Genomic DNA, 14,696 nt, shown 5'->3' on the forward strand with positions numbered 1-14,696 from the left:
AAGGGGCGCCCGGCCGGGAGTCCCCGTCTGCCGGCGGCCCCGGGGCTGGTTTGCCTTCACTCCGCCCCACCCCGCACGATTTTCGTGGCAGGGATTGCTGTGGATCTGCAGCAGTGTCGTGGCCTCCGCACGGCCTTTCCAGGCGCGACCCTGCCCCGGGGGAGGCGCGCCGGGGTCGGGCACGACGCGGCCAGGCGGCGTTGCTTCCTCGGGGACCTCGCAGCCCGTCTCTGGCTCGCTTGCTTTCTCAGGGACCCCCCAACACGGCTCCTTTTTCTGGGCGTTTTGCTCCTATTCCCGCTCAGCCCGGCGGCGCGGTGCGCGCGCACTGCGCGAGGCGCTCTGCGCGCGCAGTGCTCTGGCTCCTCGAGGGCCTCAGGGAGGGGGACCTGACCACGGCCCCCCCGCCCCCAGGCCAGGCGGAGCTGCGGTCCTGCCCCGGGGTGCGAGCCGAGGGTGCCCGCACCACCCCCCGGTGCAAGCCGCCTTTAGTTTTTTGGCAGGCCCGTGGCGAAGCGGCCCGGGGCCGGCCTCTGCTGCAGCCCCGGCGGCTGGGGCGCGAAGGGGAGTCCCCGTGCGCCGGGATATAAAGACACGGGGGATTTTAAATCGCCTCTGCGGGAAGCGCGCAGCCAAGGCCCTGCGAGGACCTGGTCCCTGCTGCGGGCACCGCCCGGGAGAGCTGTGCTGTAACGGTGGCAAACACTTCATTGCAGGGCGTCGCGGAAAGTGCGCGTGTTTTGGGGCGAGCACGCGCGAGATGGCATCCACGCGGGATGCCCCCCTCCCCCTGGCCTCAGCAGACAGGGCCAGGGCCGGGCACGGCTCCAGGGGCGCTCGGGGGCGCAGAAATGGGCCTAACTCCTTACTCCGGGACAACCAAGGAACCTGCTCCTCCAGGGCTGTTGCTTCCCGCGCGCGCTCGCGGACGTCACGCCCGTGCCCACGCGTGGGTGTCGCACGCACGTGTGTGCTGCGGGGCTGTGCTCTGGGATCCCCGACGGGGCGGCGGTGCCTTTCCGAGGTGCATGGAGCCTCTGGCTGTGCACCCGGAGCAGGTCGTGGCTAGTCCCCGCAGTGTGGACGCGTGCACTGCTTTTCCCAGGCTCCTTGAACCCCTTGTGACAAAGCTTGGGAAGGAGGGGGGCGGGGGGGCAGCCAGGCCGTGCCCGCACCCCTTGCACCAGGGGCCTCCTCCTCCCTTGTGTCCACCTTTAAGGATCAATTTGCAATGGGGGGGGGGTAGATTTTGGGCGAGGAGGCAGGAGACTCGCCTGCCAAAGGGGGGAGGGGGCAGACGAGAAGCCGAGGGGCTGGCCTGAAGCCCCTGGTGTTAATGAAAAGCAGGGGCAGGGGGAGATAGCCGCACGTCGCTGCTGCCCTCTGCATGGGTGGTCTGCGCTCGCATAAACACGCCGGGCCTCTCTGCGAAGGAGCACCCCAGTGCAGAGCCCGCTTCTCACAATACCACCTATATACATTTCCAGCCTCGGATTACAGGCCGGCTTGTTGCAGGGTCTAGTTCACTTAAGCAATTAGCTAGTAAAAATACCTTCGGCCCAGGAAAAGGAAGAGAGCGCGGATTTGTCTATTTTTACACAAAACACCGCCGCTTTCCCCCTTTTTCCCCCCCTTCAAACGAAGGGGAAGGGGCAGTGCTTTGGCAATAACCCATTTTCAGAGCTGGGAGATCTGGCTCTGTCTAAAACCTCCCAGGAGATTCCCCCCAGCAAGATTATGATTTTTTTTTTTTAATGTGAAAAAAAAAATCCTCCCGCCCCCCAGCACTTATGATTTTAGGTGGGGCTGGTGCTGCTCAGGTGACCTCCTGAGTCCCTTCAGCCCTCTTGCTCTAGGAGCCCTAAGGAGTCGAGGAGCAGCACTGGGGTGAATGATGTCTGGAGGGGACGGGCCCTCCCTGCCCTGCTCTCCCGTTTGAGAGAGACGGGGGGCCTGGGCCGGCCCCTGCTCCCCACCTCTGCCCTGCCCCACTGCACAGCTAAGTCGATGCATGAAACACCATCACTTCTCCTGCCCCCCGCCCCGCCAGACCTATAAAATACAGGCGCCTTCATTTCGTGTGCCATCTTCATTTTTTTTTCTCTCTCTCTCTCTGTATCTGTATATGTATATCTATGTATATATATATCTTCATTCATATACGTAATGAAGATGGCACACGGATAAACCTCCCCAGCCCCGACATCTGTATTGGTTACTAGATAAAAGAGATGGGAAAGAAAATATTCACACTCCCAAAAGTGACTGGGCTGATTTCATCGTTGCTGATGAGGTCTTTGCTCCTCACCCCACCCCGTGACTAGGAACCGAGCAGATGTACCAGCTCCTGCAATTTTGTTTCTTGAGATGTGTACACACACACACACACACACACACACACACCGTGTTCGTTTACCCTAAAGAACACGGTTTCATTAAAAACTCTTCCAAAAGGGACCTGACCGCTGGAGCTAATTATTTTGCTGGTACAGTAGCTGGGTGACTTCTGCGTGCAAATTGCCTCCCAGCTTTTAGCTTCGATGCAGGCTGCAGCCACTGCTTATACTTCGGGATTTTACATCAATAATTTGGGGAGGGAGGAAGGTTCTCCCCCTGCCCCCCTGCCCCCAAGCTTTTTCCTATATTTTGGGGATTTCTTTCTCGGAAACCAGCGGACGGTTACCAATCAAGTTATTTTATAAATAAAGAAATAATCCATCTATCTATAAATAGGGTAGATAGATATAGATATGCACACACTGATATCTGTATCTATATATCATTTATCTATCTATCTACAGATAGATAGATAGATAGATAGATAGATAGATAGATAGATAGATAGATAGATAATGTACACCCTGTATATAGATATAATTATAGATAGATATGTACACCCTGTATCTATCTGTCTGTCTATCTATCTACCGATACACACACGAAAAGGGTAATTCCAGCCATAACACATTTGTCCATGTGGCAAAACAGAGGAACCCGGGGTAGGTAGGACTGCGGGGAAAATGCTATAAAAACCTGACCCAGGAGCTACTTCCCCCGTGACAACGGTGAGAGCATCTATTACAGCGGGACCCGATCACTTGCTGAAGACAGGGGATGTGCGTTTTGGTTTGGTTTGGTTTGGTTTTTAATTGTGGACAGTGCAGGACGCACCACTCACCTCCCCTGCGTTGCCCTTTCATTTTATTTTCCTTTTTCGCTTTCCCTCTGGTTTTAACCCGCCGGCTTTCAGCGCGTTGATGGGACCCGCACTCTGGGGTGGCGGATATTTCCTAGTCTTCCTCTAGCTGAATTGGGAGGATGCTATACAAGGAGACACCCCGCAAAGCATTGTAGGTGTGAAGGCTGCTGTATCCCAGGCCCTAAACCCCACTCTTTCCTAGGTGGCAAGGCGTTTGCCTTCCGGCTAGCAGCTTAAGGGGGGAGCTTGGCCGGGAAACAGCAGCGGCCGCCTCCCCACTGGAGCACGGGCTTCATCCACGCTTCGTCTCGTCCTTGAAAGCCCGCTGCGTTGCAAGGCCAGGCGCCCCAGCCCTCCCCACGCCCGCCCGTGGGGCTCGGTCCCACGCGCAGCTCTTGCCCGGGCGGGGGGAGACGTGCCGCTGGCTTTGCAACACGCTGCCGGTTGCTTCCCGGGCTTGCAAAGGGAGCTGGAGGGGGCAGCCGAGGAAGATCTGGCTGCTGAATCCCTGCCGGTGGTATCACAAACGTGTCAGGCGCCCTGACGGCTAGTCACGATTGCTTGCAAATAAGAGGGATTTTTTTGTTTTGTTTTGTTTTTGTGCGTGTGCTGGAAACCCGATGGGCATCTATCTTTCTTGTAAAAAGGTATTAAATTATCATCCGACCTTTAAAAGCAAATCTGGGGAGGAAGGGGGTGGGGTGGCAGTGAGGGGAGACCCTCCTGCTGTCCCGGCGGGGCTCGCTGGGAGAGAGGCAGCAGCAGGGCTGGCTCGGCTGGGCTCATTTCTCCTTGGCTGGGGGGTGGGGGGCTTTGCTTTTCCTCCCCCCATCATGACGAGATAACATTGGAGGAGCCGGTGCATCTGCTCGGTTCCTAGAGGTGAACATTGAGAATATAACCCCCCACCTCCCCCCCCCCACACAGAGGACATATTCACACCCATGCACACACACACACACACACAGAGCACATCGACACACCTACACACACCAAGCACTTACACAGGGAGCACAGACGCACATAACACACCCAGCACACGGGGAACACACGCACGCACCGACATGCACATACAGAAGACAAACAGAGAGCACATGCACATGCACATACACGCACACTCACGTGTGCAGAGAGCGCACACACACACCGAGCACATACATGCACACACCCAGAGACCACACGCACCCCTCTCGTCCTCCAAAACCTGCCCACGCGCGCCGGGGAAGAAGGCGACAAGAGGCGAGAGGCACTTACCCCGGCGGGTGCGGGACGGCGCGGCTGATAGAGAGACGCTCCGGCATCATTTTCCCCCTTCCTGGGCTGAAGAAGCCGCAGCCCCCCCCACCTCCCCCACCCCCCCGACGGCGGGTCGCTTCCAGCCTGCGCGCGTCTGCGCTCGTGTGTTCACTCCGGATCCGATCAATGAAAGCAGCGCGACGTATTGACAGAACAGCAACCGCAACCCCCCCGCGTCTGAACAAGCCGGGGGGGGGGCACGCGCACACACGCACACACACACACACACTCAAAGAGGGGCCAGGCCCGTGCTGGGAGAGGCAGGCAGGGGCCGGCTGAGCCCTTTTTCGCCGATTTCTTTTTATTCAAGGAGCCCGGCGCCGGTGTTTACATTGGGCTGTGTAAACATCCTGCCCCCGCTCCGGGCCGGCCCCGCAGCCTGCAGCCGCGGGCTCGGCGAGGGGCTGAGGAGGGCAAAGCCCATGCCCCCCCGGCTCCCCCCCGGCTCGCCCTCTGCCTGCCCGCCGCGCTGCTGTGCCCAGCCCTCCCCCGGCCCCCGGCCCCCGGCCCCCGGCCCCGCCTGGCGACTTTCGCTTCGCCGCTGCTCGCTGGAGGATCCTGCTGTTTTTGCTGTGCGTTTCCTTTAAATCCCTGCACACATCCCCCCCCCCCCGCCCTTAGAGTTAAGTGGCATCGTCAGGAGGGGGCAGGAGGGTGGCGTTGGCCCCCTCCCCCCAGGACAAGCGGCGAGGGGAGGAGAGGCTGCCCCCCCTACACACACACACACCCCCCGGGCCACGTCAATGCCCCCCCCCTCCCAAATATAAACCCGCCCGGCCGCGGAGGGCTCAGCCTTTCGTTTGGGGCAGGCCGGGCGGAGGGGGAAGGCCCCTGGAAGCGCCCGGCGGCGGCGGAGCGGCAGGGGAGGGCGGCGCGCGTGTGCGTGCGCGCGTGTGCGTGCGCGCGTGTGCGCGCAGGGCAGGGCAGGGGCGCCGCGGAGGGCGGGGATCTCCTCGGGCTGCTTACGTCTGAGCGCCGGGAGCCGCCAGACGCCGCGGACACGAGATAAAGTGAAAGGCGAGCGCGGCGGCCGGGGGCAGACTCCCGCCCCGCTGCCATGAGACGCAGCTGCCGGCAGCAGCCGCCGCGCCGGAGCCGCGCGGAGCCGCAGCGCGCCTGGGTCTAGGGGCCGGGAGCGCGGCGGGCTGCCCATGACCGCGGAGCCCGGCCCCATGTCCGACAAGCAGCAGCAGCCCATGGAGCCGGGCGCGCCGGCGGCCGGCCCCGCCGCCCCCTCCAGCAGCGGCGGCGGCGGCGGCGGCGGCGGCGGCGGCGCGGGCCCCAAGGCCAAGAAGAGCAACGCGGGCATCCGGCGGCCGGAGAAGCCGCCCTACTCCTACATCGCGCTCATCGTCATGGCCATCCAGAGCTCGCCCTCCAAGCGCCTGACGCTGAGCGAGATCTACCAGTTCCTGCAGAGCCGCTTCCCCTTCTTCCGCGGCTCCTACCAGGGCTGGAAGAACTCGGTGCGCCACAACCTCTCGCTCAACGAGTGCTTCATCAAGCTGCCCAAGGGGCTGGGCCGCCCGGGCAAGGGCCACTACTGGACCATCGACCCGGCCAGCGAGTTCATGTTCGAGGAGGGCTCGTTCCGCCGCCGCCCGCGGGGCTTCAGGAGGAAATGCCAGGCGCTGAAGCCCATGTACAGCATGATGAACGGCCTGGGCTTCAACCACCTCCCCGACGGCTACGGCTTCCAGGGCTCGGCCGGCGCCATCTCCTGCCCGCCCAACAGCCTGGCGCTGGAGGGCGGCCTGGGCATGATGAACGGGCACCTGCCGGCCAACGTGGACAGCATGGGGCTGGCGGGACACTCCGTGCCCCACCTGCCCGCCAACGCCGCGCACTCCTACATGGGCAGCTCGGCCGGCGCCGACTACCCGCACCCCGACGGCTCGGTGCCCGCCTCGCCGCTGCTGGCGGGCGGCGGCGTGATGGAGCCGCACTCGGTCTACCCCAGCTCGGCCCCCGCCTGGGCGCCCCCCGCCTCGGCCGCCCTCAACAGCGGCGCCTCCTACATCAAGCAGCAGCCGCTGTCGCCCTGCAACCCCGCGGCCAACGCGCTCCCCTCCGGCCTGTCCACGCACTCCCTGGACCAGAGCTACCTGCACCAGAACAGCCACAGCGCCGCCGCCGAGCTGCAAGGTGAGCCCGCCCGGGCACGCGCGTGTGCCCGCCCAGGCACGGGTGCGCGGAGCGGGCCGCCCACGTGCGCACCCCACCCCAGCGGCCGGGCCTGCCCCGGGCACTGGTCGGGGCACGCGCGTGCAAGCTGTCGGGTCTGTTGCACGCGCGGGGAGCCGAGGCACGCGCGTGCAGGCGCTCGGGTACGTAGCTGATCCAGGCGCGGGTGTGCGTAGTGAATCGAGGCACGCGCGTGCAGGCGATCGGGTACGTAGCTGATCGAGGCACGGGTGTGCATAGTGAATCGAGGCACGCGCGTGCAGGCGATCGGGTACGTAGCTGATCGAGGCACGGGTGTGCATAGTGAATCGAGGCACGCGCGTGCAAGCGATCGGGTACGTAGCTGATCGAGGCACGAGTGTGCATAGTGAATCGAGGCACGCGCGTGCAAGCGATCAGGTACGTAGCTGATCGAGGCACGAGTGTGCATAGTGAATCGAGGCACACGCATGCAGGCGATCGGGTATGTAGCTGATCCAGGCACGGGTGTGCATAGTGAATCGAGGTACACGCGTGCAGGCGATCGGGTACGTAGCTGATCCAGGCACGGGTGTGCATAGTGAATCAAGGCACGCGCGTGCAAGCGATCGGGTATGTAGCTGATCGAGGCACGAGTGTGCATAGTGAATCGAGGCACACGCATGCAGGCGATCGGGTACGTAGCTGATCCAGGCACGGGTGTGCATAGTGAATCAAGGCACGCGCGTGCAAGCGATCGGGTATGCAGCTGATCGAGGCACGAGTGTGCATAGTGAATCGAGGCACACGCATGCAGGCGATCGGGTATGTAGCTGATCCAGGCACGAGTGTGCATAGTGAATCGAGGCACACGCGTGCAAGCGATCGGGTACGTAGCTGCTCGAGGCACGAGTGTGCATAGTGAATCGAGGCACGCGCGTGCGAGCGATCGGGTACGTAGCTGATCGAGGCACGAGCGTGCATAGTGAATCGAGGCACACGCGCGCAGGCGATCGGGTACGTAGCTGCTCGAGGCGCGGGTGTGCAAGCGATCGGGTACATTACACGTGCGGTGAATCGAAGCACCCGCGTGCACACCCGCGTGCAAGCGGTCGAGGCACGTGTGCGCAAGCCACCGCGTGCGACTCGCATGCAGAAAACCAAGGCCCACGTGTGCAAGCGCCGGGGCGCAGCCGGGCCAGGGCCTGCCCGCCGCTCCGACGACGCGCCCGCGGAGGGGCCCCGCAGCCCGGCCTCGCGCTCCGCCGGGCGGCCCCGGGCTGTGGCGGCCCCGCTTGCGCCTTGCCCGCCGCCGAGCAGCGCCGAGAGGCCTGTCCCGGTGGAGAAGCAGGGGCCGGGGCCGGGCCCACCAGCCGCGGGTCTCCCTCCGCTCCCCTGCCCCCTGCGCCGGCCGCGCCGGGCTGCTCGCAGCCCCGGACATCGGCCCCTGCCTTCGCAGCCGGCAGCAGGGAGATGCCCCCGGCTGCGCGCCGCTCCGGCCGGGAGGCTGGTGCTGCCGGCGAAGGCACCCCTCGGCCTCGGCTCGGCCCGGGGGCTCCCCCTGGTCCCCCGCGGATCCTCCGGCGTGCTTCCCCCGCGCTGCTCGGTCCGGCGCTGCGGGGAGCCCAACGCCAGGATCCGCGCTGTAACCGCGGTGCCCCGCTGGGCCGGGGGCACGCTCACCCCCGGGCAGTCCTTGCTTTCGTGGGCTGGCTTGCGGGTTTGGAGCCAGCCTGACGGCTGGCGGGGTGGCGGGGGGGATCGGGGCTTCCCAGGCCGACTCGCAGCGGCGCCGAGGCAGGGCCGGCTCCGCAGAGCTTCCGCGGGCGCCTTGGGTGGGGGGCCGGGGCTCCGCGCTTGCGGGGGCTGCACACCGGCTGCGGGGCAGGTGTCGCAGGCCGGGGGAAGCTCCTCGGTGGCGACGGCAGCAGCCGGGGGAGCGGAGGCCTCGGGGCCTGCTGCCGCGGCCGGGGCGCGGGCCCACGCCGCTCCTGCGTGGGGCTGGGCCGGGGGTGGGGGCCGGGCACCTGCGCATCCCCCCGCCCGATCCCGGTAACCGCGATGTCTCTGGTGTGCCCGCAGGAATCCCGCGCTATCACTCCCAGTCCCCCAGCATGTGCGACAGGAAGGAATTCGTCTTCTCCTTCAACGCCATGGCCTCCTCCTCCATGCACTCGGCAGGGAGCGGATCCTACTACCACCAGCAAGTGACTTACCAAGACATCAAGCCCTGCGTGATGTGATCCGGGGGCCACCCCGCACCGCCGGGCCCAGGACCCAGCCGCGCTCCGGGGGCCAGGCACCTCCCCAGGCCCGCGAGCCGCTCTCCAAGCCAGCTACAGACTGCCCCGAGGTCCTTGCTCATGAGGTATATCGCAGCCACCGGCCCAAGGGGACCCGCTGGATGAACTGACGCCCACCCCCACCCCCGGGGCCCCTGGGGAGCCGGGTGTAGCCTCCCCCCGGGGCCGAGCACGGCAGATTCGCGGGCCCGGAGCTCTTCTTCCCCCTCTCTAACGCGATTAGGGAGAGAAAGCAACAGGCCGGAGATGCCCCCCGCCCCATTTTGCAAAACTGTTTTACCCGAGCCTGACCCCGCTCGGGGAAGGGCTAGGGCGATCCCGCCGCCCCGCTGAAGCCGGGGGAGGGGTGGGAGCTCACAAAGCTCCTCCAGGACCCAGAGGAGACCCCTGGCCCACCCCCCCTTGCCTTTGCCAAAGGAAAGTTTTCCTTCTCGGTGCCTGGGAGGAAGGATCAATCATCCACCCAGCCAAGTCCGGGGCAGTTTGCAGGGACATCACTCCCCCTCCCCCTCCCCCTCCTTTGCCGTCTGTCCCCCCAACTCCTGCTGCGTGTCAGATGCGCCCCTGTGCCACTGAGGGGCTGGGCGAAGAAACGTCTCTTCCCACTGACTTTCTCCTAGTTTCACTTCTATGCCCTGATTTAGCCAAGGGGAAAACAAAAAATCTCCTTTTATATTTTGTCCCTCTGCAGTAAGGCAAAAAGAAAACCTCCCCGAGGGAGTTGTGTTGTTGCCTGCATAACGCCCCTATGCAGAGAGAATAAGGCACTTTGAAAAAAGAAAGAAAGACAAGAAAATAGGGGAAAAAAGGAAAAAAAAAAAAAGCAAGGCTCATCCTGTTATTTATTTTTTACTTGTTTCTGATTCCTAATAAACGAGACACCAGTAGCCTCAGCTGATCAGTATTAAAGTGGTGTAACTTTGTTGGCAATATTTGCCATATAGATTTTTTTTTTTTAGTTAACCATTGTAAATTTAAAACAACGCCGATCTGTGTAAAGACAATCCTCCATATGTTTTATATAAATATATATATAATGAAGGACTATTTTCCCACTGCCCTCACCCCCCATCCTCCTCCTCTCCCCCACTTTTTTTTTGGCCTGACTTTGTACAGACTGGTGACACCTATTTTAATTTCCTTCTGCACTGTATAAAATTGTAATTACGGGGAGTTTTTTTTTTTTTTGCCCCTTTGTACGTTTTGTCCTTAAAAAAAAAAATCGAAGCCAAATAAAACATGTATGTTATTTGTACATGGTCTTCACAAGTGTATGAACAGCAAATAAAATAGCATGCGGTATAATATATGTAGTGACATGTTAAGAGTCTGTGACCATTTTGGGGGGCACAGCAGGGCCCCCCGGATCCCAGCTCTATGGGAGTCTCTTTATGGACTTCAACGGGCTTTGGATCAAGCAACCGCGGTTTCCATCGTGTATTATTCGCTTAAAAGCCATCTCCTAGTAGGATGTTAGGATGCTAACATATTTGGATAGAGAAAAAAACAAACCCCAAACTCCCCTGTTCAGATTTCCATAACTCCTGTCCCCACCGCTCAGAAATAATTAACTGGAAAATCTTGATAACCAATTTACATCTCAGTGCAAATTTGAAAGGCGCTGCTATTGTTTTTGGCGGCTGTTTCCAGCAAGTCCTTTATCCCCGTCTAAATGCTGTCCCTTTGCTCTACAGAGATATTTAAACTAATACATAAAAAATACTGGAGGTGCACACGTAGAGATAGATAGGGAGACTGTTATCTTCATCAGCAAGAAATTCCTTCACCATAAAAACCCCGTCGGAAAAAAAAAATCAGATTTCAGCTTCCCCTAGCAAATCCAAGTCAGGGCTGCCTTTCTATACGATATGATAGGAATATATATTCCCATTATAATATATCTATATTTCTCTCTCTCTCTCTCTCTCTCTCTCTCTGTGTATAGGATAGATAGATATTCCCATCTTTATTTGGATAGGGGAAAAAAAACCCTCTTCCTCCTGTTCAGGTTTCTGTAACTCCTGTTCTCAGCGCTCAGAAAATGTTTTTGGAAGACCTTTACCACTTGTGATATACTCTCGTCATATCATATCCTATCGATAGGAAAAGTTCCCTATATATATATTCCCTTTCTATACGATATGATGAGAAAATGCATAGCTAGCTAGCTAGATGGATATATAGATAGATTTAGATATAGATATATCTATCTGTACTAGATATAGACAGATATAGATCTATCTGTACAGATAGATATAGATATATCTATATATAATTCCTTTATATATTTATTACCTTATATATGTGATATATATATAATTCTATATTATTCCCTTGCATCTATCTGTCTGTCTATCTATCTCTCTATCTCTCTATCATGTAAATAAATGTATAGATATCTAAATCTACTTCTTTTTAGTCTGCCGCTCCCCTCCTCCCTTGCCATTTGCTTTTGAATTTATTTATAAGATGAGGAAATAAATCGCTGGGGGCAGGGCTCTGCACGGACGGTGAAGGCAGCGGCGGGGAGCGAGGCAGCCAGGCGGCGGGGAGCGTACCCCGGCCCGGGCCCGGCGGGGGGACGAGCCTCTGCGCTGGACCAGCTCCTGGTCCCTGTCTCCTCCCGGCCGGGTCCCCTCCCCAAGCTGTTTCTTTTCCAGCTGGACACGCGGGACTCCTTGGTTTCGGAGCCCGCTCGGCCCCAGATGGATGGAGGGGTCGTGTCCCCCGCACACCGCTGCCTGTCCCGGGTTGGGGTGTCCCTGCGGGGCTCGTCTGGCGCAAGCCGGGGGCTGGGAGCCCAGTGCCTCCCACGACGAGCAATCAAGGGGCAGGGGGGAGAGCCCGGCCGCCGGGGACCCGCGGGAGAGCTGCGCGCGGGCACAGATAACGCATAACCCCCGTGTTTACACCGGGCCGGCGCAGTGCGGGGCAGCGGGGCGGGGGCGCTGCGGGGCTGCCCAGGACCCTCCGCATCCACCGGGATTGCTGCTGCCACCGCGGCCCCAGGCTGCCTCCTGCAGCAGGAGCGGCCGGCTCGGGAGAGTCCATTTTGTGCCTAAAAAGTGCCTGCGTGTGCTTGTGTGTGCATGCGTGTGCGCGTGCAAGCAGCGGAGGGACAGATCCTCTTTCATAGATGCCTATGACTGCAATGCGATCTTAGTCGCTGTGATCCTGCTGCTGTGTGTAACGCGCGTTAGGGGGGACGCATCGTGCAATGTTATGATGCGGTAATACACGTACATCGCGTATAGGAGACAATGCAGCATCCCCCCCTCCCCGTGTTTACACACGCGGGCACATATATAATGCACATATATATAACGCCTCATCCTCCACCGCCTACGCAGACCTACATCTAAATCTGCCGCACACCTATATTACAGACACACATATACATGTACATATGTGTGTACACAGATGTATATCTCGCACACCTATATAATACATAATCCCCGATATCTGCACACAGACACAAACAACACACCTAATCCCCCAAGATTTACACATGCACACATATATAATATATAATCCCCAAGATTTACACACGCGCACACATATAATATATGATCCCCAACATTTATACACCCACGTATAGCACCTAATCCCCCAGTGTTTGCACGCACGCACAATACACAATCCCTAATCCCCCCAGTGTTTACATAGACACACGATGCACACATATATAATCCCCTCAACATTTACACGCACCCGGACACACACAGTCCCTAATCCCCAGTGTCTGTAAACGCGGGGTATTATATATGCGTGTGTGCATAGACACACACAACTCATACGTACATAAACACATCATCCCCCACTATTTACACTCAGACACAGTCAGTCCCTAACCCCTCAGTGCTTACACACGCACGCACTACCTAATCCTCCAGTGTTTACACACGTATAATACATGCTCCCCCCGTACTGACACCGGGCCCGGCTCAGTGCGGGGCCCCCTGCCCGCCCCGGGGCTGCCCCCGCGGCTCCGGCCGGCTGCGGGCGGCGCGGGGCATCTCCCCCGGCGCACGCGGCGCGCAGGCACGGCCGCCCCCGCCGCAGCCGCGCTGGCCCGCGGCTTTGTCGTGCATCCCCCGCCTGTGCCCGGCGCTGCCGCCGCAGACACAGCGGGGGCGCAGGCCCCGGCGCGGCGGCCCCGTCCCTGCACCCGCAGCCGCGCACACACCTCCCCGGGTGTGCAATTCATACACAGACCTGGGCAGCTCTTGGTATCTATAGCTACCCCGACAGATACCGGTATCCATATTTACCCAGACTAGGATAGGGTGTCATCAATTTAATTCAGACTAGATAAGATAGATAACAATATCCATCTACCTATCTATCTGAGTAAATATAGATAACAATATCTACCTGCCTGCCTGCCTATCTATCAAACTAAATAGATAGATCTAATCTACTAAATAGACAGATAATCTTTCAGTATATTCATATAGATAGATAGATATGTTCTAGTATACTCATAGATAGATAGATAGATAATCTTTCAGTATATTCATATAGATAGATAGATATCTTCTAGTATACTCATAGATAGATAGATAATCTTTCAGTATATTCATATAGATAGATAGACAGACAGAGAGACAGACAAACAGACAGTGTTATCCATTTAATTCACAGCGAGGCCTTCCTATGAGCCAGTCTTTTGAAGAAGGTCTTTCTGACTACAAGGGCAGCGAAGGCCTGGAACCAGCTCTCTGTGGGATCGTCTTCAGTAGAAGTTTTTTTCAGACCAGGTTAAACAAACATTTGTGGGGGAGCAGCTAGATAAATACCATCCTGCTTCAGAACAGGTGGATGAGCTGGATGAACTCGTAGCCAAAGTCCTTTCCAGCCCTGTATTGCTTTCCTATGAAGACCTGATGAAGATAGCCTTGCATTTGAAAGCTTGTCTAACTCAATCCAAACTATCCAGTTAGTTCAATAAAAGAGATCATCCTAAGAAACCCTTGCCTCTCCCATACATCTTTTCTGGAATATAGAGGTAGATATAGATACACCTGTGCAAAAATAAATAAAAAGCCATTCACGCACAGTCCATACATATACCTCCACACAACACTATATACACTCTAATTTACTTATCTATAATAATTTACTACACCACTATACATGCATACACACAAACATATGTATACATTTATTAATTTCTGCAACCCTTATATCTACGTAGCTTAGAAACAACTTAAAATAAACTACACAGGCCCAAAAGAAATCTCAGCCCTAAAGTATTCTCTGTCTTTCTACCCATCCATCTTTCTATCTAAATGCATTTCTCTGAGTAGCTCTGCCAGAGTTGATCCGTGTTAACATATATTTTAACGTACAACCTCAGGTCAGGGATTTTGCTTCTGAAGCAAATATCTGTACTAGGTGTGCCAAAGATAAAGATCCAGGGGTTAGAAGTTCAAACTCTGCCAAGTGGTTCTTTTCCTTGAAGTCCCCTTATCTCGCTGTAAGATTCATTTTCGGCCTCCAGATTCATTTCAGGCTTGCCTTTTGTGTACACAATAAATCCCTGGAAAGCCTGGGTAGAGGGGAAGGAGAGAGAAGCACCTTGCGAGACGCACACCCTGTCTTCACCAGGCCCATTCCCCAGGAAGAGTTTGTATGGTTCACTCCCCACCCCCCTACCCCCCCAAAAAAGGAAGAGGAGAAAAACCTGGAAAAACAGAACCACCATGTACCACGGACACCACATATGCCTCAAGCCAGCCAGCACAGTCTAAACA

The 14,696-nt window shown here is 57.9% G+C and overlaps 1 protein-coding gene across 1 annotated transcript; it reads left to right on the plus strand.

The window, feature by feature from the left end:
- The first annotated feature begins 5,511 nt into the window (after positions 1-5,511).
- FOXF1 (forkhead box F1) lies at positions 5,512-9,827 on the plus strand. Its single transcript, XM_090062572.1, has 2 exons — positions 5,512-6,640; positions 8,720-9,827. Exons 1-2 carry the CDS (start codon positions 5,647-5,649, stop codon positions 8,878-8,880), a joined length of 1,155 nt encoding a protein of 384 aa, XP_089918698.1. The 5' UTR covers positions 5,512-5,646; the 3' UTR covers positions 8,881-9,827.
- Positions 9,828-14,696: the final 4,869 nt, after the last annotated feature.

The sequence above is a fragment of the Crocodylus siamensis genome, chromosome 9, assembly GCF_052110815.1.
Source record: "Crocodylus siamensis isolate JL-2025a chromosome 9, ASM5211081v1, whole genome shotgun sequence".
Taxonomy (NCBI): domain Eukaryota; kingdom Metazoa; phylum Chordata; order Crocodylia; family Crocodylidae; genus Crocodylus; species Crocodylus siamensis.